Genomic DNA, 27,204 nt, shown 5'->3' with positions numbered 1-27,204 from the left:
CGAATCTTAACTAAAAAAATTATTTACATTGAGGTTATGTTTAGAAAAACTAACTACTAATTAAAAACTTTTAATTTGACTTATTAAATCATAAATATTTGATAAAAATATTTATTGAAGTAGTTGAAAAATATTAAATGACAGAAATATACATATTATTCTTTCATATAAATTTCAATTTTATTTTAAGAATATAAGTATATTTTGAGGTGTATAATTTTATTTTTTGAGATAATTTTAAATTTTTGTAGTTTTTTATTTATAGATAAATTATTTTCATTACATTTTTAGTTTCAATTATTATATTTTTTATATTATGTATTTTACTATTAATCTTATACTATATTTTTTTAAAATATTTTTAATCAATTTTAAAATAAAGTAAAACAAGCATACACTTGAATAGATATTATATTTTTATTATATTACTTAGTGCAATAGTTAAAATAAATCATCTAATATAAGATTATTCAAAAAATAATAAATAAAATAAGTCTAACATTTGTCATTGTTAATTTTGTGAAGTATAACATTGAAATAATAAATTAAATATTATAAATAATACAGTTAAAATAAATAGTGTAATAAAAAAATATTTGTAGCTAGGAGGAATGAGTTAAAAATAATAATAATAAAATAGTATTTTTATTTAAAAAGAGTAATAAGAAAATTTAATAAATACTTTTAGATAAAAAAAGAACAAAATGTAAAAAGTTAGAATTTAAAAGCTAGCATTTTAAAAAATACTACTTCAAATAACATTTCACAAAACACTAAAAGTAACTAAAAAAAGTTTACATATTAAATAATCAAACAAGTTTTCTAGGTATTAAAAAAATTAAAAACCATCTAAAATATATTGTCAAACATAATCTTAATATTCCATTGTACTTTGAACAAAACTGTTATCAAAACAAATAATTATGAAAAGGTAAATACTCATTTAACATAAAAAAAAATTAATATTGTACTTATCATACAAAGAAAATATATACGAGAATTAGTAGAAGAATAATATTAGAAGATTTAGAATTATTTAACTTATAAATTTATGATCATTTCTACTAACAAACTGTTTAGAATCTTCTTTTAAACATGTTATTTATTGTTATTAAAATTTATTAAACATACAAAAAAATTGTGAATGCCATTTTTTATTTAATGAGTCTCATTAAATTTTTAATAAATTTTAACTAGTAGTAAATAATATATTAGAATTAGTATATTAAAAAATATTTGCTAACACTTTTTTAAAATGATATATTTTAATTTTTAATAATAATCAAGGTGTTTATCTTTTTTATTTTGTTTTGAAAGAGTCAAATAGTTGTCAACAAAGTATATTTTGGGATTCAAAAGCAAATGTGCAACGAGTTGACTGAAGCTGTATCAAATTACTAGGAAACAAGACCATGCAACCCTTGATTGCGGCATTTTGGAATATTCTCTATTCGGCTATGTAGATCTTAATTTCTCGTGTTCTATTTTTTTTTTCTTTTGCATGTGTGTGCTAATACATTTTTATTTTTAGATATATTTTCAAATAAATTTAAAACTATAATTTAGAGAAAATAGGTTCATGAACAAACTTGGTGTATACAGAACTTGGAATTCTGTAGCTGACAATTTAGCTAAGCAAGCTTTTGCCTCGGTTCAATAGGAGCTAGTTTTCGTTGATTTTTTCTTAAAAAAAAAACTGTAAAAATAAACAAACAGTGTAAGAAAATTTATGATAACTCGTGTTTTGTTCAATCAAATTTATGAGTTATGATAACTCATGTGTTTTGTTCAATCAACTGCGATATTGTGTTCTCTGGGCCTCAATTTTCGATTAATAACTTAAGCAGAATCGCAAAATCAAAATGAGAAGTGTATCTTATCTTTTTTTTATTTTTAATTGTAGATGATGGAAGAGAACAAACAAAATAAGAAAACAAGAACTAAAGCCTCAAATAAGATACTTGCATGGCGTCAGGCCGGAGCAAGACAGCTAAGTTCTGCTAGGGCATTTGCACACTTGCAGAGAATGCTTCAACTCCACCCTCCAAGAAGTCTCTAATATGCTCTACAATTGCAGCATATGCATGACAGCCTTGAACTTGTTGTTTGATCAACTGAACCGCATGCAGTGAGTCAGAAACACAGAAAATATTGCTGCAATTCTCCTTCCAAAGAGCAAACCCAACAACTCGGCCTTTAAGATATCTGCAAAAAGGAATCCAAGATCTCCAATCCAAATGAACTCTATCTGGGATCTGCACCAAGACATTCAACAAATTCCAAACCTACACGATACTCCCACATTCCCAGAAGATATGATGAAGATCCTCCTCTCCCAACCTGCACCTAAGGCTAGAAGCTAGAATAGGAATATGATGATGCACCATAAAGCTTTTAGTAGGAAGGGCCTTATGACAAAGCTGCCAAATAAAGAACTTAACATTCTCCGGGAGATGCATTTTCTAAATCTAGTTCCAATGATCCCCTAGGCTATTCCCATGCTTATCAATCAGCCAAGTATATCCAAACTTGGATGAATAGACGCCTGACAAATCTCTAGTCCACACCTGAGAATCTTGAATCGAGGGATGAAGCAAAACTCTACTCTTCTACAACTTATCATGGAGATCATCAAGGAGGCATGTATACACAAACGAGAGATCACAAGCACCCTCGTCGTTGATGACACCCCGAACCCTAAGATCAACAGCATGGACGTCCACAAAAGGAATCTCCAATGCAATGCATGAATTTTCGAACCAAGGCTCAATCCAAAAGTTGCTCTCACCATCACCCAATGCAGCTTCAACTTAAAGCCATCACACAACTTATCATACGCATTCTAGATAGACGATAACACATAAGAACCCTTATGATGAAGGATGTCATTTAAATCATCACCAAGATACTTGTTAGGATTTTATTTCACGTCAAATCCAACTTATACGTCAAATATAACACAATCATGATATAATAAGTGAACTATCGTCCTTGTCATCTTCTAAATGAATAAAGGAGGAATTTCATATAATTATTTAACTAAGAACTAGATTTTTATATTTTTATTTTATGATTGTCACAAAATAAATAACATAAAATAAATTCCAATAAAAATTAAATGACAATAAAATAATTAAGTAAATATAGAAATAATAGACTTTGATGATGACATCGATTTTGATAGATGAATATTTAGGTTTAAACTTAAAATTTGTCCACTCATCTATTTTATAAGTTCATTGGTGTTAATCATCACAAAAATTTCTAATACTAGAATGAGAGCTCAGATAACACCCTCAATTTACATGTTTATCCATATGTTTGTGCACATGTCGTATTCCAACAACAATAGTATATTTTTGTGCACCCAGAGTGGACTAGCAATAACAACCGTACATGTTTGTGCATCCATAGTATACTAATGACAACAAAAGTATATTTTTGTGCACACACATGTACCAACGACAATAACAACAACTCATTTAATATATCTAGAGTCGATTCCAATATTAAGTCCACACTCAAATCATACATATCATCATCTCATCAATAATATACTACATTTAAATAATTCATTCAAGTTCTTCTTCTGAAGATATAACATTTCAATAATCAGTCAATCATCTCAACGATAAAGTACTTATCTTATAGATAATCCTACAACATTTATTTCAATATTTACGAAATTCATAATTATCAACATTCATCTTTGAAAGGTAATATCTAAAACAAAAGAATAATCTTAGTAAAAGTAACTTTACTCTTTCTATAGAATTCATAAAACAAGTATATAATATTTGAAATTGATTAGGAAACTCTCAAAACAGTATTCAGGTTAAATAACATTGTGTCTAAAATTTGATTTAGTCACAAATTTTCGTTTTACCAAATTTCTCCAAATTTTCATTCTGCCACAAATTTGGATAAATCACAAATTATTGCTTAGACAAATTCCTCCATACACTTTTTACCACAAATATGACTTAACCACAAATTGTCACTTTAGCCAAATTCCTCCAGACTTCCTTTTAGCAACAAATTATTTCTTAACCAAATTCCTCCAAACTTTCTTTCTGTTACAAATTTGGCTTAACCGCAAATTGTTACTTAGTCAAAACTAGATTTACAAGAATACAAGTTTCTTGCAAATTCAAACTTCCAATTTGAGTCTTATTATCCTATTCTCATCAATTCTTAATAAGAAGGAATTATCATTAACAATGCTAAAGAATCCCCTTTTAATTACCATTACATATAAAGACTATCCCATAAAAAATGTTTTATTTTATATATCATATACTAATGTTCATAAATTAAGAATGTTACACTTAACATCTGCACCACAGTGTCATTTCCCAATAAGATTGACTGTCTCCATCCTAGGGATAGGCTATCTATGTTGCACCAGTTTATCCCTAAAGGTTTTAAATTTCCTATCTCCACCCCCATCCTCCGGAGGATCCGAGATTGGGGGCGACCACCGTAGCTCCAGATGAATCCACTCCGCTCTCCATACATAGATAGTTCCTAGAATAACGTAACTTGATCGAACATCATTCTACGAGATGTAGCTTAATTTTGATATGAATAAATTTTTATTTGCACCGTATCAGTTAAAATATCTACTAAAAGTATACTGTAACCAAAACGAATGTAATGAATATGCAAATCCAGAAAACATGAAACTATATACAGAAAGAAAGAGTGAAGTATCCTTGGATCTAAACCATCCAATAATCGCTGTGCATATTGAAACGAATTAAAAATGTTAATAAATTCATACACGTGCAGTTAAAATATATATTAGTGGGTTTTATAAAATTCAATAGGAAGATAACAGAAGTTATTTGTCATATTGTCTAAGCCAATATGTTGATCAGCATGTTGTTTTAGAATTTGAGTGTGTTTGGATTTTCGGTACAACATGGGATCAGGTCGATTTCCATTTCTAGAAAGCACCAATTATCTTGTTTTTGCGGTGAATACATATTGAATTTCGTGTTACTGCATGTTTATGGACAAAGCAATTGGTATATAAACTAAAAAGTTGGTAGAGCCTAATTTATTCTTACAAGAAATTCTAAAAGCAATTAATGGAGAAAAGAGAGTCTCTATACCTTTTTGTCTTATCTTCTCTTTGTTCTAACCCAGCTAAATATACTTTATTGGCAGGTCAACTGGTTAAATAGGATCGACGAAATCAATCTTAAATGCCAACTTTCATCCAGCCGACAACAATAGAATAATAAAACTGAGACAAAACCTTTTTGATGATATACCGTTAAAAGTTTGTATCATTATATAAGCCACAAATAACATTAATCAAAATGGTAAAAATATTAAAGAAAAATGAGCTAAAATGTTTAACTCCAATCACGCGAATACACACACACAAAAACTATTTATTTACGATTTAACGATGAATTTGCCTTTTTAATGTACTTTTCTTTTATCCAACGAAAATCAAAATTTTAATATAAAATTTGTACTAAAGATAAAATGGCAGGCATCTAATTAATATCTTAGTTAAAATTACATACTTTCATTGAAAACTCCATAAAATGTTTAATTTGTTACAAAATACAATTGATAAAAAAGCCCGTTGTGAAACATATGAGAATTATTAGAAGATTGCTTACAAAAGAATGTCGATCATATTGAAGTAGACGTGGCTGAATATAAAGATTATAATAATTTTAAATTTGACTTAATGATCAAAATATACCATGCGCCATAAGATAGGGATAAACCGTATGATATATGGTGGACCAACAACATAACATGGTACTGATTAAGCTCGGGAACAAAATAAAATAACATAGCAACAAAGTTGAAACTGTTTCTTTCTTTTCTTTTTTTATCTGTGTGATTCCATTTTAATATAAATTACATATATTTAAATGAAAATAATTTTATCTTAGTAAAGAATAAAATTTTCTCTCCAAATATTTAATATAACTTAAGACTTAGTGTATTAATAATTAAACTAGAAAAATCAAAGTAATTAATAAAACTAGAATATACATTCTTGGAGATCAATGAAATATCTTTAATTGAAACTAAATTTTGAATCTAGAATTAATTTGACAGTCCTTCAAAATCATGGTTAAAAAAATGTGTTTTGCGTGATTGACTGAAGAAGAACAAATATATATATTCACAAGGTTTGACTGTTGATTAAGGTGTATGTGAATTATACTTATCAATCTGCATGCAGTTTTGCAGAGTGTGGAATCATCACGTTCCTCGAGACGGCGACATCTCGGTTGTTTAAGTTCAAACCACCAAACACGACCTTAGGATTTTATGTCGGTTGTTCGTTCCCATGTGGTTAACCCACTGCAGCACCACATAGACACAACACAACAAGTCAGAGAGAGAGAATGAGGTGACAACCACCGACAGCGCCGCCGAGACCCGTTGCCGCTTTCCTTCTCCTCCAGCTAAGAGCCCGCGACACTGGCCTACGCCTCGCACGTGAACAGCATGTGCAAAAAACTTTAATGTACTCTTTTGCAAAAAACTTTCGCTCATATAATTTATGCTTTCATAATTTTATTACTATTTTTATAAAAAAAAATTGGATCTCACCTTTGAAAAGAGAAACCTTGCATAATCTATTCTATTCTAAAAAATTCGCACCCGCATGTTTTCCCTCTATATATAGTTAAAAAAAAAACTAGATCCTAAATGGAAGTTCTTTAAATTATATTTTTCAAGAAAAAACTTAATTAAAAAGTAATGATAGTATAAAAGTTTTTATATTATTATTGAATCATAAATTGTTGCTTCTAAAAAAAACTCAATCATAATTTCTTATCTAATTGAAATTACTGATATTCATAATAGTATTATTTTAAAAGTCATATTTATTGTTATTTCTAATTGATATAGTGTAAAAGTTTTTAAGCTAATCATATATTAAAATTAAACTCCCCCAACAAATTACTGGTATGAGTGATATTGAACTCGATTTTCTTAAATATGATCTCAAATTTGAGTTTTATGAGTAAAAAAAATGTGATTGAAAAGAAAAAATATCATTAAAAATTATTAATTAAGTTCTTCGATAAAAATTAATCATTAATAAAATTGATAAATATTTTATACCAATAACATTGTAAAAAAAAAGTTAAACTCTAAGAAATTAAGTCTCAATATACATTAAAATCTTCAATTCACTCAAGTTATAGCTGTTAAGAAATCAATCCATCAATCTAGAAGGACTTTAAATACAAATGGTGAATGCTTATAAAATAAGTTATGCTTATATTTACTTATTTTTTTAAAAAATAGATATTTTTCACAAGAAACAAATCATACTCTGAGAGCCTAATAGAATTATTATGGGTTAAAAGACCTTCCTTTGAGTACTTAATATAATTTAATATCTAAGACTCAAACTCAAAACATATAATAATTTTATATAAGTTGATCTTTGCTTTCAGTTATATGTATATTTAAATTTGTTAATTATTATAAACTGATCTAATTAAACACAGGAAAAAAAAATAAGAATTGCTACATTAATAAAGATTTTTTTCTATATATATAAAGGGAAAAACATAGGAATAGATGAAAGACATGCTAAATAATCGCTTCATTGTCTCATATTATCCCAACAAGTCACAACATATAATATATATATATATATATATATATATATATATATATATATTCACACGATTCACAATTTAAAAGAAACAAAGAGAATCACCGTCGTGCAATTAAAATAGTGGTGATGTTGAAAGAGCATTGATGGAACGGAATGAATAAAAATGCAAGGAATGGTAGCTGGAAGGAAAATAAGATAAAAACAATTAAACAAACCACAAAATAAGTAAAGAGAGAGAACAGGAAGGCACTGGCGAAGGAAAGTAAAGGAAGAACACATAGCAACGCTGTGGTTGGAGTGTGCATGGGAGATCATATATATACAGTTCTAGATTTAAGCTTTTCCTTTTTTGGGGTACAAAATTGCAAGAGCGTGGCTTAGAAGCAATAATCAGAGAATATACCAAAACCGCGTAAAGTACATGTGCTTTCAATTCCTCTCGTTTAAGACAAAACAGCCGTTGATTTGACACGTAGGAGCCAAATACATAACTTCATTGCATAATTTTGTATGCTAAATCGACCCAGTGGTGAACTTTTATTGCTTCAAATTAAATACATCAATTTTAATAAAATATATTTGTAATAACAAATTTTTCAGAAAACAATCAACTCAACGCGTCAAAATAATGTATTATTGACACACACACACATTTATATACATCTTAAAACTTTGTTCTGATATTAGTATTAATAAAACATATATTTGCATTAAAGTCGAAAGATTTGGTTTGGTTTAAAAGGAAGGTAGTATATGATAGGATTTTTATTTTTTTAGTTTGTAAAGGGAGGCAAAAATTGGGTAATATACTATTATATTTTTATAAACATGAGAGAAGATTATATGTAATATAAGATTTGTGGATAATTTAGTGGATACAATTTAAAAGTAAAAATTATATTTTCTCCTCTTCAAATTCTTCTAATATTTTGGGGACAAACAAAAATAGGAAGAGAGAATTGTGAATATATTATAAGTGTGAGTATTCAATGTAGTGGTTTGAAAACTAGATTAGTTGTCAATTAGATCAAGTTACTAGGTTGATGAGTCATTGGTTAAATCATTGAGTTAGTAGTTTAATAGCACAAACTAGTATAAATAACAAAATATAAAATATATATTATTTATGTGATAAATTTACTAATTAATCATGGTGATTTGGTAGTTAATTGATCCATTCAACAATTTCCAGGTCATGAATTTGATTTTTGGGTGTGTCATTTTTTTGTATTTTCATTAAAAATTGCATTAAAAAAATGGAATAAATAGTGGTTCAACTGCAAAACTATTTAGGTCATATTAGTTCAAACCAATATTTCTCTCTCCAACATAGCCATAGAAGATCATATATGGTGGGGTCTATTCTCTCAATGATGTTTTTTATATCCACAAAATTTCAACACTAATGCTCCAAAAGATTGATAATTAACTTCTTTTTTAGTAGCAAAATTATTTTAAAGAGAGATGATCGAATGTTAATTTAAAAATAAGACTCACTAAAATTTATGTTTTTGGATAAAATTCACTCAATAGTCAATAATGGAATGAGTGTTTTACAAAGAGTGTTGTTAGGATTCTTCTCTTGTGTATATACTTCATTTGGTCTCAAATAATAATAAAAAAAAATTAATTATGCTAATTTCAATATTTAGTTAATATCATTCAATTGTATTGATTTCATTTAAAAATAATTTTTTTGTTCTTTTTCATTTCTTAAAATTTTATATCAAGAATAGAAGAGAATCATTGAAAATAAAACTTCAATTAAATAAAGAGCAGTTTAATAATGATGTCATTAAATAACATAAAATTAGTTTAAATTTATTTATATTTGAGATCAACAAAATATTTTTTTGTTGCTTATATCCGAAATTGAAGGAAGTGTTGAACTTTGATAATTCAAGTATTATAAATTAAAAATTCTTATTGAACAGCCAAATCTAAATTTTTTTACAAGATTTTAAAAGTAGTTGATATGCTTAATTAAATTAATTTAATATATTTTATAGCATACCTTTTTAAAATGTAAGTAATTATTAACTATAATATTTCCTAACTATGATTTTTCAATTTATCAAAATTTAATATGTATTTCAGATAATAACAAAATATTTAATAATTGAATCATTGAAACTTAATAATATCTTCAATCTTTTATATAAGAAGCAAACAACAGTATTTTTTCAAGTATAATAAATTATATGACTACTTTCAAATGTATTAGTTGCTAGTTTTCTTTTATACTCTTGATTTAGTAAAAGTCTATTGATTGATGATATATCACTAATTTTTCATGAAAGATGATGTATTTATTGATCTATTAACAATATAATTTATTTTCAATGGTTAAAAAATTACTTCTTGGATTATGAATAGTCTCATTATATATAACCACCTACTAAACTGATTAATTTTGTGAGTATTTTTAAAATAAAATTTAAATTCATGATAATATATAAATTAAAATTAACTAATTTGACTGTTTTTATTGATCTTAATAAATTAGATATTTATTTTTTATACATAGGACGGGAGGAAATATATTTAAAGAATTATTGCTAAAATAACTTAATCCCCACTCTATATCTATGTGTGTGTAGAGAAAGAAAAGAGAGGGAGGGTCAATTGATTCTAGAAGTATCTTCTAAAGACTTAAACTAATTTCTAAATAAATGAAAAAAGACGCGCGGGCACAAAAATTTGAATTGTTAATACAAATTAGTCTTATGATTTATAACACTCCAACTAAACAAATAAAAACAAAAATTAGAAAATGGTTCAGGTCATGAGTGTGATTTTCTTAATCCCCTTTCATATCACCCTGCATGAGCCCTTACCTTGTTAGTTTGTTTATTTCCTTTCTCTTCTGGCCTAATTTCTTTTTTCAAGCCAACACTCTTCTTTCTTTTCACTATGGAGGGAAATGTATCTTCTCCATTTTCTTTTCTCATCATTTATTCCATTTCTCAACCTTTTCAGATAATAAATAAAATGGAAATATTAATACACACTTTATCAAAGATAACATTTATTATCTCAAAAGCTTAATAAAAAAATGAAAAGAAACGAAAATGGAGAGATCCAAACCCCAGAATTCAACTCCCATCAGGAGATAGAGCAATTTTAACTTATTGTCACTAAGCAAGGGTGTTATGTCACCATAATCTGCACTGAAGTGAAGAAAGTTCATTTCCAAATTATTTTTAATTATCAATTCAAAAAGGCAAACTGAGCAAAGCTAACAATCTATCAAGTACTTCTACTAGATTTATGATTGATCTGGCGTCAATGGATATTATCTCTCTTTCTTACACACACATATGGGCTACTTTTTGGCCACACAATGCATGGTTTTTAGCTTTTAATAAAGATTTGTTCCAAAAACTTCATAATCAGGGATTGTTTCATTTACTCCAACATAAAAAAATTTAGAATATTTCCACATACACATAAATGAGGATGGATTGAATCACCTATAAGTTATGTCAATTATGACCTTATTTGAAAAAAAATTCTCAATAAATAGTTATAGTTATAGGTTAAGAAGAAAAAAATGATTAGGTTTATTCAGTTAAAATTAATTTATACAAATTAATTTTTAAAATTTTTCCCATTTAACTTGTTAAAAAGTTTGTTTTATTTTAGTTTAATTCATTTTATCTTCTTGTTTCTTTTTTATAAGTATTTATTGAAAAATTTATCAAAAAATAACTTATTATATTATCAATATATTTGTATAAAATATGTTTTTTTATCGATCTAATAATTGAAGAAAAACAACTATATATTTACATTGATTGTTTGTATCAAAATTTAATAATTATAAGCATATAATTAAATAATAGTTAGTTACGCTTTTGACGGAGACAATTTCATACTAATACTAATACTATGGTCATGAAAAAAAATTAAATAATAGTTTTTATATAATTTAAAATTATAAATTACATTAATTTATATATATATATATATATATATATATATATATAAAGCTTCAAACAATTTTAGATTAATATAAAATGTTGTAGGATTAATCTATATGATAAGAACATTGAACCGATAGACTTTGAGATACAGTTATTCAATAAAAATTATTAAAGTATGATTTTTTTTAGTTTAACTGTCACAGTAAAAATTGATATACAAAATTTTTAAGTTTGAAGTTCAGATTTTTTATTTATTTTATTAGTTGTAAAATTTTTATTGGTTATGTCTAAAAATGATGTACTCAGAGCAAATATTAATAGTTATATAAGAAATAATTTATTGTAAGTAATTAATACACCATAAAATTAAAGTATTTATTAAAAACATTAATTATATAAAAACATTTAATATTTAATTTTAAAAATAGTTTAAAATATTTAATAAATGTATTTAATGCTTTTACATAATATATCCATATACATGTAATAAAAAATTGCTACCAATAATACTATATTAATTTTTTATGCTCTAAATTTAATCTTTATTAAATATGTATTTTTATTTTTTATAACATTTTATATGAAATTTTAAAATTAAAAAATATTTTTAGGAATATTGATTCATAATTAGTTTTGACCAATTTTAAAATGAAATAAGTTTTTAGAGTCAATAGACAAATTAATAGACCGGTTTTCGATTAGATTGACCAATCGAACTAGTTCCATTTATAAATAAAAATCATTTAACTATTTTTTGAATTTTAGTGCTTTTTAAAGAAACATTTAATGTCTTTAATTAATATTATTAATTATTCAATCAAGAAAACATCAATAAATTTAAATTTTCAATAAAAAAATTAATACTACTAGTTATGATAACACTCAGTTAAGAAAACTAACATTTGAATCTATAGAGAGGGTAAGCTCCTAATCCCCAAACTATCCTTCTCTCTCTCTTCCTTTCTGTCTATTTTTATATCTTTTGTAATAACAAGTGGTAGAATTTAGAGGCACACTACCTTCTGAGTTCGGAGCACAAAAGCAAGATCTCAAAACATAAATATAAAGGGAAAAAAAAATAGCGAAGAATATGTGCCACGCTTTGCGTTGTTGATATATAGCCCAACCAATGGCGGAGGAGAAAAGAGAAGAGGAAGTAGCGCACCCCAACAACTCATCATCCACCACCATGCCATTTTCCGATGAGATTCCCAACAACAACAACTTGATGATGACTTTCCCTTTCCAAGTACCACCCACCATCTTCGACGTCATGATGATGCCTTCGTCTTCTTCTTCCTTCATTGACCTGCTCGGCGTGCAGGACTACAACGCGCCGTTATTCGATTGCCTTCCCGGCGGCGGATACCGCCCTGCGCCGTCTCCGGCGAGCTCCAACGTCCCAGACTCCTCCGAGGTGTTGAACACGCCGGCTGCGTCGCCTAATTTGTCGTCGATTTCGTCGTCGTCGAATGAGGCTACGGTCAATAACAACGCCGAACAGAGTTTGAAACCTGGGAATGACCAAGAAGAAGCAGAAGCAGAGGAAGAAGGTGGTAATGGAGGCAGAGGAGATGACCAAGATCAAGACAAGACTAAGAAACAGTAAGTGTTGAGTAAGGAAAATGACAAGTATACAGTTTTGTTGTTTTTTTTTTCTTTCAAAAAACTTAGATGCAATTCATTACCTGCTTCTTCATTCAAGATTAAAGTTTTACGAAAATTATTAGAATGAAACTTCAATTTTGATAAATAATAAAAAAAGAAGCAGTTTTAGGTGTAGGAGATAATAACAAGAGCATAAAAAAGAGAGTTCATTGAAATTGTGAAAATATAATAAATTATTTTTATATAATAATTTTTTTAATATAAAAATTATGTGAAAGTAGATGAAAATACGAAAAAGATGTGTGAATATACAGTTTAGTAGATTATAATTATCGGTATTTCTTTTCTCCAATTGAAAATTTTCTTTTATTTAATTTTCTCTATGCTATTCATTGCCTTAATATATGACAAAGTAAAAAGGAAAGTGAGAGATATACGTCAGCTTCGGGAAATTCATGAGGCAGTTTCTGTTCTCTGATCAGTGAAGTTAAAATGTGGCTCCCGCTGCTTTTATCGTTGTTAGTGTCGACTCTGTTTTTGTTTTTTTTTTTTTTCCCATTTCTTATTATTGACAATAATACCGTTATTTGAGAGGGAGGTGTTGACTACTGTTTAATTATGAACAAATTTTGTAATCTAACAGGCTGAAACCGAAGAAGAAGAACCAAAAGAAGCAAAGAGAACCGAGATTTGCGTTCATGACAAAGAGCGAGGTTGATCACCTAGACGATGGTTATAAGTGGCGCAAGTACGGCCAAAAAGCTGTGAAGAACAGCCCTTATCCCAGGTTGCATATCACTGTCATTTCATTTTTTTCATTTTACAATAAGCCAAATAACTAAATGTTGAGGAAAGTATGAAAGATTCACAATTTGATTATTGATAAAAGAAAATTTTAAATTTAATTCTTTATAAAAATATAATAATTTTGTCTAATAGATAATTTAATATCAAATTATCTATAAATTTTATAATTTTGTATCAAATTATTTTTTTAAAATATATTTATTATTAAATTGTTCTTTAAATATTATAACTTAATAATAAAATGATTTCACCTAAATTTAAGAATAAAGCTAACTTATTATACATAATTTGTTATCAAAGAAGAATTTGAATATTTATCTTTTTCAATATTATTCATTCTTAATTCTTTGTCTTTTTCTTTCTATCTCTATCCATGGCTCCCTCTTCCCTTGTAGCTAGTGAACGGTCTAGTTGACAAAATAGCAATAGAGTTTTCCCACTAATTCTTCATTTTCTAAATTATTATTTTTTTCTTGCGGGACACGCAAACGGTCGTGCCACGCCACCGTGTAGGAGCTACTACCGTTGCACCAGCGCGGGTTGCGGCGTTAAGAAGCGCGTGGAGCGTTCCTCCGACGACCCTTCCATCGTTGTTACAACCTACGAAGGGCAGCACAGGCACCCGTGCCCTGCTTCGGCACGGGCTAGCTTCGGCTTTGTGTCCGAACCCAGCAGCTTCGGATACGCCGGTTCGTTTGGTCCCTCACACTTTATGCTGCCACATCAGCACCACCAGCAAGCACAATCTTCGGCTTTGATGTATAATAACTCCACCACCCCTCCTTTGAATGTTGTTAGCTCCAGTAGTACTAGTAACTACATGAACACGACGTCGTTTGGTGGATTTGTTCAGGATCACGCGAACCGTCATGGTTTTGGGCATGAGGCTTTGTTGAGGGACAATGGGCTTCTTCAGGACATTATTGTGCCAACTCAGGTGAGGAAGGAGGAGAAGGATTGAATTGAACCATGGGAGATTAATTAATATTTGACGAATTTTGGTCATGTTTATATTTATTGGGTTGGGGAAATTGATAAATGATAATATTACTAATTACTATTAATTGGTTTTATTATTGTCTCTGTATTCACTGCAGCTTGGTATGGTTTGTAATGCTCTCTAACTCGATTGGTGTTGCGTCTGAGGGGTTTTGATTTCTGTTTTAGAGGGTTAATGTGGAGAAAACTACCTCGGCTAGATTTGAGTTCATATGAAACCTTTTTGGAGGTTAACTTTTAAAATGACTATTGCCCTTGTAGCTTATTATGGAGGTTTCTGATTTTGTTAATTTAATTATTATTTTTTATGGGATATTCTTTGTAATTAACTAGAGATTTGTTGGATGTTCAGACATTTGCTGTTTCAATCTTTTCTCATGTCATCTCGTCTCTGTATTCTTTAGTTTGTTTGACAGGATTAAATATTCACGTAGAAAAAGCAATGCTTTAATTTGGTCATGCAACATTAGGGTTTTCACTTAATTTGTGAATCTACTTATGGTGCATGACACATTTTAGAGGCAGCTGAATCTAATTCCCTTTCAAACTCATAAAGAAGATCAGGTTAGGTATGTGAAGGAATAGGTATGTTTGGAATTTGATCCTTTAGTTATTTGATTAGGGATGGCTGGGGACTGACTAAAGATATGAGAGAAGGTTAAGAATTTAAAGAAAGTTGATAAAAACTTTGTATATACCATGAAAGAATCTTATAATTGGCCCATAACTTAAAAACAATGAATGCACGAGTTGTGGAAAAAGTTGTGACATTATTTTTTGAGCAGTACCATTTAGCTTTATGTACGATGGCTTTTACTATCATCAGTCTTCTCCCTAGCTACAAGCTTACATAAAAAGATGGAGCCATTCAATGATGATATGTGTTTCCTGGGACGAAAATAGCTTAGTGCATAAATCATTTCTTATTGATAGCTAAAGATGGATAGTGCGAGATGTTGCTGTCTATGCCAAGATACATATATATGCTCTACCAATAAAGTTGTAATTCTAGTTGAAGCCATTCTCCTAAGTCCTAATCACTAATTCACTATACTTCCCAAGCTTCAATAACTTTAGTACACTTTAATGCTCACGCTTCTCACAATACACAACCAAGCAAAGAGAAAGAGCCTAGGCACGGGCAAAATAGTTTTACCGCTAGTTTTCTACATGACACAAAGGTAGATAGACTACTATAAAGAATATGGTTAAGTAACTGGTATAAAGGAGAAAAGGGAACTTAATTTAAGATGAAGATATATAGTTTTTACATTAATTCGTTTATCTTTATTATTGTATAGTTTATGTTAGAAAATGTAAAAAAGCTGCGCAAATTAAATAGCCGATAAAATGTGAGTTGAGCCAATAAAACTAGAATAATATGTTTTTGCTCGATTTGGTTCCACCTCATGGGGGCATGCATGCTTGCAATGGGTTCCTGACTCAGAAGTTCGAAAATTAATATCATAAATAACTATTATAATTTTTTTTTTCTTAAATACTTATTTATTTCAAGTATTAATTAATATTTAATTTTCAAGTAAATTTATGTACAAATTAGTTGAATAATTTTTTTAAATAATTTTTTTAAATAATTTTTTATATATACGCTAATACTTTAAAAAATAAAGGCAAACTAAATAATATTTTTTTTGTAATGACCATAATTAAGAAATTTGATTTCTTTGATGAAACTTTAAGATATTTTGATAAGTTTTGATTCTTTGGGGTATCATGAGATTAATTATCAGTTTAAAATTACGTCACACTTAAAAATTATTTGTTCCTTCTTAAGCATGAATTATGTAAAAATCAAATCCAAATTCTCACTAACAAAATACAACTGAATTTTACACCCGATAAATATTCAACAAGCCATTTGAAAGAACCAATCAAAATCAATAATTCGACTACTTAGCTTGATTTGGGTTGACTGCCATTTTACTCATCCCATAGTCTATTAGCTTAAATGTGTCGGACCAACCTAATTGATACCCTCTAGTTTAGGATAGTTAGTTGATGTTCCACCCATCCTTGTAAAATAAAAATAAAAAATAAGAAATTTCCATGAAAAGTGATAGATTTTATCAAAAAAATAATAATTATTTGTAATTTTCTTATAAAGTTTAGTACATAGTTGTAAGAGTAATGGTTAGGGCGCCGTGAATAATTGATGCTGGTTCAAATAACAGACTTATATATCAATTTTCTGTCAGAGAGATTCTGTTGCTCGGCATCAGTTGGCCATAAATGCTTATCTTTGGCGGACTCTTTGGCTTGAATTGAAAACCCACAAGTGTTCGATGATTTATTCATTATTGTTGAGCAATAATAAAATATATTTATCTCCTTTCAAAAAAAATATATTTATCTCATGATAAATTAACATAACGATTAATTTGATGTGCACAATCATGACCTAACGTGCCGCCGCAACTAAGACGTTGAGGCTACATCACATGCGGTTCACATTTTAAAACATTAAACATGATAGTAATAGGCTTTACTTTCTTTATTATTTTGATTTTAATTTAGAGTATAATTTTTCAAAATTCAAAATAAAAAAAGTATTCAAACATTAATTGGAGTGGAGTTGTTTTCAATTTTTTAAATGAAAACAAATTAAGAAAATGACTATGATGCGATGAATGGGTGGATAATAATTTAGCCGCAGTACTGCACCATCCAGGCACGTACACAGGGAATCAATCAATAATTCAAGACATGTATGCACATTAAAAAAACGAGAGAGAATCAAGATAGGTATTATTTGAATTTAGGTTATATACGAAAGCTGTAAACTTGTTAGTACTTAGGAGTATGGAGAAAAAGCAATGGCAAAAAGTTAAGTTCTCGTGACAAGCTGGAACTTAGAAGGACGAAGATATGGGTTTGAAATTTTTGCGAGTTAATGACAAGGTTTTGTGGAAAGTTATATATACCAAAACTTTTTCTCTCTTTCTCTTTCTATTTATGATCCATTCTTATTAGAAAGTTGGATTGACAAGATAGTTGATATATACTAACAAAAACTTAAGTAAAGCATTACACGAACAGTACCCACCTCAAATTAATGGAGGGAAGTTTGGTGGAATGCAAAATTTTGAATTACTATATAGTTCTATGATTCCTCCCTAATTGGCATGCAAGTTCAAGAAGTCCTGGTAGAACGAACAAAAGCATATCAACTAGAAGAAATACAATAGAGAAATTAGAGAGAGAGAGAGAGAGAGGGTTAAAATTAGGTGAATAACTCGATGAAGCGCTTTCAGGCCAATTTTCCACCATGCTGCACCCTGCAAGTGAATATTCTCAGCTTAAAATCACAGATTTTTTTTCATAAAAATGATACCCAAAAAAGGTCATTTGGATTTTGGGGTGTGACTTTTCTAGTATTCTCAAACTTTCCAGCCATTATAATTTATAAGCTTTGTGTTCTCTATGCTCGAAAGTCAGCTACCAGAAAAGTCGTATCTTCATGTAATCCAAGTTGAATTGATGGCAATTAGTTTGATGCTTAAAGAAAAAACGAATCGAGAAAGGATAGGACGCGTCTTGTCATTTGTAGACAACCCAAATGATTCTGAATTGGAAGCATTGGATCCAAATTTTAAAAATATACAATACATACATATGTGTGGGAGAGGGGCTTAATATGCATCAGCCATAAACAGCAAAATGTTTAAGACAAAAATTAATATTTGTTATTTAAAATAATTTTTAAAGGACATTATAATAATTTAATATGTAATTTTTTTTAAAAAAAAATCTCTTTTTTCTCTCTTCTCTTTAATGACAACTTTTGTTGGGAGATGAAAAATCAATATGGAGTGAAAAAGATAAAAGTAATATTAAATTGTGATAGGAGAAAGAAATGATTTTTTAATTAAATATTAAAATCCTCTTATCAAAAATTATTTTTACAAATGATCGAAATTATTCAGATATTATCCAAAAAATCAATTTTAACTTATTAATCATTTATGTTGAATTGCTTGATTTACAAATTTAATATATTTGATTGAAACCTGAGAAGCCGAATGTTGATCATAAAAAACGTGAAAACATGATTATGTTTTTTTCAAAAATAGTAAACCTGAGCAACTGCAGTTATATGGTACATGCAGAGAAAATAGGTAAAAACTCCACCTATATGTGCTCAAGCATATCAATATGTATTGGAAGTTTGGAGTTTAGTTACCTGATTTTGGACACGTGATGCGTTGAGTCTTGGAATGGAGAAAGTTTATGTATCTCTTGTGCATGCAATTAGTTATTCCCAACACACTATGAGATTTAAGGGGATAGTCAGTTTCATTTATGTTATGCGCATGAAAATATTTGGGCAGTGGGTGTTTCAATGTTAATGTGTTAATCACCATGAAGCACGGACACCAACATGAAAATATAAAACGTAGTATGAGTGTTGTGTCGGTGTCGAACACTGACACGGACGCGTGTCGGACACCCAACACGATAAAAGATTGAGATATCGGTGCTTCATAGGTTAATCACATCTCCAAGTCACAGATCAATCACGTATTGGCAGCACCCAATAGTATCTTGAGGAGATAAAAGACAGCTAGCATGCATACTATTGGATGCATCCAGTGTTTCCAAAATGGCGTGGAGCCACTCCTTGCGTGCACTAAGATCAAAAGGACCATTAATTGGTTGTTCTTGTTGCTCGCTCAAGTGCTGGGTTGTTGCTTGCTTAAACAACTCAGATATTTCTGCAAGCACACCAACAACCATCGAACCGCTGCCCAAGATCGCGTTCTTTATTCTGCAAACATCTTCATCCTCAGTTCTCCTTGATCACACCATCATACACCAGAGATTATTTTATGCTTCAGGATTATAACTAATTTGTACCGGACAAATTAATACCCTACTTTCAAGTTACAAAAAGAGTTAATAAAGTGTCATGTTAAAAATTATCGGAATCAATGTGATGCCGGAGCATACTATAACTTTTATCTAGTGTTATCTTATTTACTTTTGCTTTTAAGTAACAACTCCTATGTGGCCCGTACATTGCAAAATATTTTGGGTAGTTAGAATTAAAATAATATCAATGTGATTTTATCTAAAATGTTTAATTCTTAAGTGATATATTTTTATTCAGTAATATAAATACCAATAATTTTACATGTAGATATTAATGTTCTTTTATTAAAAATATTAATTCATTCTATTCTACTATACTTTTACTCTTACATTATATTAATACATTTATTTGAAATATTATCTCTATGTGATGTACCTAGAAAAAAAAAATATAAGGGTAGTTTGTTTTAAGGTATCATAAAGGATTTTCCAGAATATAAACTTGAAAATATCATGTTCTCAATTTTATTTTTTTTTGGAATTTAAAGGGCCTGAGTCCAAAACTAACCAGCAACAATTCTGGGGGTAGAAACCCTCATACAATCAGAAATTAACAGCTGAAATAAAAAAAACAAAACAGGAGGATGATCATAAATCATGAACTGTTGGCCCCTTTCACAGAGCCATCCGTATTCAAACAGAAATCGGAGAGAATTCACAAACACCTAATATATCCTGGCAATAGAAATCGGAGAGAATTGTCTATCAGCAGAGAAATACATGGAACACAATCTCTTGACCTCTTCCCAGGGCTTACGGAAACTCACAGAATTTGGGTCATGCTCGAGCTTGTTCCTCCCGGTCCATAACATGACCCAAAATCATTTGAGATAAAATAAAACAAAAAATAGAACTTGCACTGACTTCATTGAGTTTTTTAAGCATATCAAAATAGCTTAAATAAAAATATTCAAGCACATGAAATATGTGGTTGCTGAGAAAATTATGCAGTTTACAAATTAGTTAATTTATTTTAAATAAGTCATTCTAGAAGTGTTTGAGTTAGAGAGCCTTTTCTTTTTTCTTTTTTTTTTTAAAAAAATATTTAGCTTAAAAATTCCATTCTTTAAGAACTTAATTGGCCCATTCCATTGTCTTAAGGACAAATTCCCATTAACTTAAAAAAATCTGCTTTTAAAACCATAAAACGTAAAGCATATAAAAATTATGCAACTACTCTTCTCTTAAAATATTTTACTTTTAAGTCATACACTTCTTTTAAAATATTAAGTATGTTTTATACTTAAAATAATAAATATACTTTTATTAATTTATTTTTATAAAATATTAAGAGAATGTTGTAAAAAGATTTAAAAATATATACCTGTAAGACCTTGAATGGATAAAATAAATATATTATTAAAAAATACAACAAAGGATGTGTGATAAAAGAATATATAAATTTGTGTTCCCTGTATCATGAATGACATGAATGGAGTTTTAGCTTTTCACAGATGGCATGAGACAAAAGGATAGATGCATCAAATTAAATAAAATAGTAACTACATTATTAATGATAAAATTAAGAATAAAAGAATTGTCTAAATCAATGAGTGGAATTGAGTTTCATCATCTTAATCAAAGTCTAAATTTTATGAATAGAAAAACATTGTTGAGAGTGAATAAGAAGGTGGCTGGCCTAGTTCTCTTGTAAAGATTAGTGATTCGTCTATAATTCGTCGTCTTGTGTAGAAATGTCAGAGGCCGTTAGACTATGCTCAAAGGTCTCATCTTTCTCTCATTCCCACGCCAATGATGCCCCTTCCTTCTCCAATAATAATAAATAGGCTACCTAAGGAACATATTGGTGATGCGGACACATGCACTGCTTTTGAGTGTTTTCTTTGGCTCTACTGCATTTTGAGGTTTCTGAACTTAGTCATGAACATTTTTTTTTTATTCCTTGTTTCTGCATGCTTATGCACAATATTTATAGTTGCTGTATAAGAGTTGCTAACTATATGTATGTTGGTATTTTATTTTGTCAATGAAATAGTCCTTGTTATGCACCATAGATGTTTCTGCTTCTGCTTGTTCTGTTAACAATCAGAGTTGATTAACATGCTTTTTGTTCAATTTTGTTTTAAAATCTAAAAGCACCGCACCCTCTGTTCTCTCTTCCTTTGTTTTCTTTTTTCCTCTAGGATCTTTCCCACTCAAAAATGATGGTGGTTCCTTTAAAATAAACCATTCTGATAGCGGTATTGTTTACTATTTTTTCTTCAACAGCAGCATCGGGAGAAAATCTCTCAAAGGACCACGAGCCTGAAATGGATAACGATTATGAAACTATTTCATTCCTGATAGAGGTATTATTTACTATTTGTTATAGCATTAGTATTGTATTGTATTGTAATTGTATTCATTTAACTTGATATTTCCTTAATTACGTGTGTTTCTGTCCCTGGAAAAAATAGGATAGCGAAAACACCACTGCTAAAGAAACTAGGAGTGGAAAGGACATCCAAGGTATAACATGGGAAACAGAAACATCGAATTATAGAAGTCGTGAGACATTTAGACAACATAGGTCAGAAAGTCTCCTGAATGGACCTGAAGAACACTTATCAATTAAACAGGCCAAGCAGGTAATATGTTTTTCTTTTTCTTAGAGGATTCCAACCCTTGTTAATCTTTAATTTGAAGTTTTACTTTTAATTTAATCATCCTCTTATTTATATGCAGGAATGTCAATCAACAGTAAAAGGAGGGGAGTTTTATAATTTTTATCAATACAATAATTGTTTAATGCCAACAATACAAGATTGGGCACTCGCGGTAATTCTTTACTTTTAATTATGTGCGAATGTAAATGTTATTTGTAACACTATTTTTGTCATTGGCAGGATTATGCTGGTAGGCTTTGGTCCACGTCAAAGCATGATTTATATCTCTCTGCAGGTACCCAAATTTGTCACTGGAATGCATTAACATCCACGAACACTGAAATCTTGGATTTGGAAGGGCACGTTGCTCCGTCTGAGGTAATATATATAACAATTTTTGCAGTGTTTCGTTGTTGAAAGCATTACCTGAAAAAAATTAACAAAAAAGATAATAATGTGTATTGCTAATAGGAACATCCTGGAGCCTTCATGGAAGGATTGACTGAGACACGGCGGATTGATGCAATGGCTGTAGGCCATAAGTTGTTGATTGTTGGAGGCAATGAAGGACAACTGATTTGCAAGGTAAATTTCATCTCTGCTTTTAAACACTAAATTTATGTTTTAGTATACACTTTCAACTTGATTAAATAAATGGAAACAAGTGAAGACAGCCATAGTTTTATTAATTTATTTTTTATTTTCCAAATCATCATATGGTGCAAAATTTTCTTGTTACTGAACAAAAACACGTATATATGTGTGTGTGTGTCTTGCAGCACTTGGATCGTCCCGGGATCAGTTTTTGTTTCAGATCAGATGATCCAAGAATGATAAATGCTATTGAGATTTATAAGTGTCCCACTCTCACCAGGTCTCTGTTTATTCTTTCCTTTATTTTTTTTAAGTTGTTGCAAAAGTGAGTCACGAACCTTGTGTGACTGCTTACTAACAATTAATAAATTTGGCAGTGAAGTTATTCATTTCATGGTTTCATATGAAGAGGGTAGTGTCAGAATCTTTGATGTAGAGACATTTCAGTTTTCACATTTTGAATTTCCATGGCCCGTGAGGGTAAGTATAATGTTTACTTTTAGTATTTTAACAAGCACTATGATAATTTGAATTCGTGGCTGCAGCATGCTTCATCAAGCCCAGATGGACGACAACTCGTAGTTGTTGGAGACAAGCCGGAAGGGACACTAGTGGATTCTCAAACAGGATTGGTATTTTATGTTTATCTGTCTTATAAATTCCTGTTTGTATTGCATCTTGTAATGTGAGATAATACATGTTCTGTTAAATGATATTTTGCCATAGTCTTAATCATAGCATTCACTGGCGGCTATGTGCATAGCCGGTCCAACAGAAGGTAGCACCTAAAACAAAAATTGAGAGAGACTTTTTGTTTTTACTTTAAACAAAAGACTGATATTGGTAGGATGAAAATTGAGACTTTAGTTGTTTTATCCTTGAGTCGAAGGCTATTTGTTTATCTTCAATTTTCCATTTAAAAATGAGTTTGAGATAATAAATATTTGAAGAATAAGTAGTAAACTCTAATTTAAATCTTGTTTGTCTGTACGTGTAGATCATCCAATATTTTGGTGGACATTTTGGTTACTCATGTTCGTCTGCATGGCATCCTGATGGACACAGATTTGCTACTGGAAACAGAGATAGAACATGTCGCATTTGGGATGCTCGAAATTTGTCAAAATCTGTTTTTGCTCTTGGGGGCAACGTCAGCACTATTTCTTCAATAAGTTTCACATCTGATGGACGCTTTATGGCAATGAGTGAAAAGCAAGATTTTGTGCATGTGTATGATGTAGGGGCTGACTTCAAGAGAGAGCAGGAGATCAATTTTTTTGGATATGTCTCTGGATTATGTTTTAGTCCTGACACAGAATATCTTTTTATCAGTGTCTCCATGTTTACTTTTCCAACCCTTTTATTGTACAACCGACGCAGACACGAGTACTACTACCTAGATTCTATGCCTTGACACGAATTCTGAATTCCAAACCCACACTATCTCTATTGCCATTCATAGGTTGTTTGAGTAATTAAGATGATATTGTGTTCAAATGCTGGAAAAACTAGTCTTGAGTTTAAAAGAGTACACTGGCTAGGAATTTAGCATGAAAGTAAATAATAGATTAATTTAAGCTAAAGATTTGAATTTCAAATTATTTTTAAAATATCACTATGTTATTAAATGCAAAAATTCACCAATGGTGAATCAAATTTATACTTCAAGAGTAATAGCTACCATCAAATCAGACTTAACATGGTTGTGAGAAGCATTACGATTATTATCTCTCTTTTGACTGATATAACCGCCTCCAATAAATTATTATAGAACTTGCATAGCCACTACATGCATTATATATATAAAATATCTTGTATGACTGTTAAAGTGAAATTAAAGTTAATGCATATATAAAATAAAATGAAAACAGAGTGAATTGAGAGATATTTTATGATAAAATGAAAATAAAAATGATCCCATTTTATGCTAAACCTGCACAATAAGTTGTATTATCTTACTCCATAACTTGATGTCTTTCTCCTTTGCACTCTAAGGAGAAGCAGTTTGTATTTTAGTTTTTCAGTGTACATATTACATTCAATGCCTACAAATATGTTAAACTTGCACAATAAGTTATATCAGTTCCCTACTTCAACACAAATTATTATTATATGTTTCCATAGTTTTAAAAATAGGACTAATTATCGACTCGGTCGAGATAATGTGTCACTGCATCATTGGTTGAATTGTATGAACCCGCGCAAGTTACATGTGTATCACATGCCTCATTTTAAGTGGCTTGTGTGCATTAGGGTCTACGAGGACTAAGGCTATAAGACAAGCTCATTTTAGTGCCTTTTAAGTTGGTTTCACGGGGACTTCGGATCCCAATCAGGATTTCTGTTACTGACCATCTTGAGCCAATCAACTAAATTCACCTGAAAATCTTGAGTTTTCAGTTACAAGTGAAATACTGAAATATATCAAACAGTTTTGGAGGCATACTATAATCAACTGGATTCCTTCCTGTTTTCATAATGAGTGTTGTCTGTGAGTCAAAATCTACTTGATCTGATGTGAATCGTCTATTGATCAGACTAAGGATCATCTTATGTTCAGATTGATGAAACAGTCTGTTATGCATTGTCTCTGTTCAGTGTTTCTGCTCCGTCTTATGTTGTGTAGTCTTTGTTAAGGATGGATTCAAGGTTTGATATTATGGACAGTAAAACATAAATTTCCTTCTTGTTATCTCCGAAAATAAAAAGACATCTTCCATCAAGATTGAGCATTAAACTTTGACAATATCAATACCAAGATAAGTAAGATACAACATTAATATGAATATGTGGTATGATTTTGATACGTATGCATGGAAGTAAACTAAAAAGATGACTCTAAATAATTAGATAAATGAAATATCTCATCTTAATAATAACAAAAAACAATGAGGGAAGAGTCAGCATGACTATGAATTGAACCATATTTTTGGGGCAGGGAAATAGAAAAGATTGGGGTGGTTTTCCTTTTTACAGTATTGCCAATTTTGATCTTAAACAATAATCAAGGAAGAAATAACTAATATTGAAGAAATTGGTAGTAACAACAAAATGATATACATCCAAAGTGAAGATGTGCAAAAATTAGAGCACATGCTTCAGTATAGCTTCAGCACTTTCAATAATAACTCTATAATTAGCAGCATCCCGAGGAGGAAGGAAAGGCAAAAATACTTAAAAGGTAAAATGACCTATTTGATCTTTTATTTTATTTTATTTTATTTTTTTGGTTAATTTTGATATTTATCTTTTAAAAAGTTCATTTTGATTCTTTATTTTTTTAAAAAGATTCAAGATGATTATTTGGTTAGTTTAAAGTTAATGTCATCCGCATTTGTCTACAACAACATGCATAGCATCCTCTTTGTTTCTCATCTCAACTTAAAAAATTGTCGACCCACAACCTTTTTTGTACCCAAATCCGAGGAGGTCCTTGGATTCAACAAGAACCCTGATTCTCTAACGAGATCATCCACAAGACATCGTAATATAATTCTCCCTGGTCCTTTCAACAAGAATTAAGACACTTACCCAAATGAGTCTTTTTATTCCTCTCTTCGCTTTGATTCTTGAAGGTTTGATGGCTTTTTGAGTTGAATTGGTTGTGCAATTTTGGGGATTTCAATTTGGGTGTGAGGTTTGCAATTTTCAATTTGAGAAGAAGCAGATTAGGGTTTGTGAAGGATGAAGCTTTTGTTACATTGTTGCTTCTTTCTTATTTTTCATTTTGTGGCGGTTTTTAGTAACCGGTATTTGATTATCATGAATGACTTAACTTCACACAAATGGAAGGATCATTTTAAACTTTTTAAAAAAATATAAGAATCAAAATAAATTTTTTAAATGATAAAGAAGCAATAAAAATAAGATAAATGACCAAGTAGATCATTTTACCTACTTAATATCCAACTCCAAATAAGGAATAACATGCAAAATGTAAAAAAAAAAAGAGAAAAAATAAAATAAATAAAACAAAGTTACAGCATAACCTTAGGTCCTTACCTGATTCATAAGTTTCAAAATCACTAGCTTCATTTCATCTCCTATACATGTGCAGCTAATAAAAGCATATTGAATAATTATACCAACATCCTTAAATTTCTTTTGATACAATAAAAACTCTCTAGAAAGAACCATACCAACAAATATTTAAAAGACA

At 29.6% G+C, this 27,204-nt stretch overlaps 2 protein-coding genes across 9 annotated transcripts; both read left to right on the top strand.

Moving 5' to 3' along the window:
* The first annotated feature begins 12,445 nt into the window (after positions 1-12,445).
* LOC100812252 (probable WRKY transcription factor 48) lies at positions 12,446-15,500 on the top strand. Of its 4 annotated transcripts, XM_041010023.1 has the most exons (5): positions 12,523-13,146; positions 13,793-13,936; positions 14,470-14,715; positions 14,810-14,893; positions 15,054-15,500. In XM_041010023.1, exons 1-4 carry the CDS (start codon positions 12,671-12,673, stop codon positions 14,850-14,852), a joined length of 909 nt encoding a protein of 302 aa, XP_040865957.1. In that variant the 5' UTR covers positions 12,523-12,670; the 3' UTR covers positions 14,853-14,893; positions 15,054-15,500. The 4 variants fall into 4 exon arrangements, with proteins under 4 accessions (XP_025981424.1, XP_003547354.2, XP_040865957.1 ...); XM_003547306.5 differs by having other exon boundaries at positions 12,522-13,146; positions 14,470-14,893; positions 15,054-15,498; XM_041010022.1 differs by lacking the exon at positions 15,054-15,500 and having other exon boundaries at positions 14,810-15,001.
* A 5,937-nt stretch (positions 15,501-21,437) lies between these two features.
* Positions 21,438-24,553, top strand: LOC100791713 (uncharacterized WD repeat-containing protein C2A9.03). Of its 5 annotated transcripts, none has more exons than XM_014767531.3 (10): positions 21,438-21,710; positions 22,078-22,154; positions 22,263-22,433; positions 22,531-22,623; positions 22,692-22,829; positions 22,923-23,036; positions 23,231-23,325; positions 23,423-23,525; positions 23,591-23,677; positions 24,043-24,553. In XM_014767531.3, exons 2-10 carry the CDS (start codon positions 22,116-22,118, stop codon positions 24,457-24,459), a joined length of 1,257 nt encoding a protein of 418 aa, XP_014623017.1. In that variant the 5' UTR covers positions 21,438-21,710; positions 22,078-22,115; the 3' UTR covers positions 24,460-24,553. The 5 variants fall into 5 exon arrangements, with proteins under 5 accessions (XP_014623017.1, XP_006597693.1, XP_040865954.1 ...); XM_006597630.4 differs by having other exon boundaries at positions 21,439-21,710; positions 22,075-22,154; XM_041010020.1 differs by having other exon boundaries at positions 21,498-21,569; positions 22,075-22,154.
* The last annotated feature ends 2,651 nt before the right edge of the window (positions 24,554-27,204 follow it).

Source organism: Glycine max, chromosome 15 (assembly GCF_000004515.6).
Source record: "Glycine max cultivar Williams 82 chromosome 15, Glycine_max_v4.0, whole genome shotgun sequence".
NCBI classification, from domain to species: Eukaryota; Viridiplantae; Streptophyta; class Magnoliopsida; order Fabales; family Fabaceae; genus Glycine; species Glycine max.
Note: the sequence above shows the minus strand (reverse complement) of the source record. Positions and strands in the feature narration are given on the sequence as shown.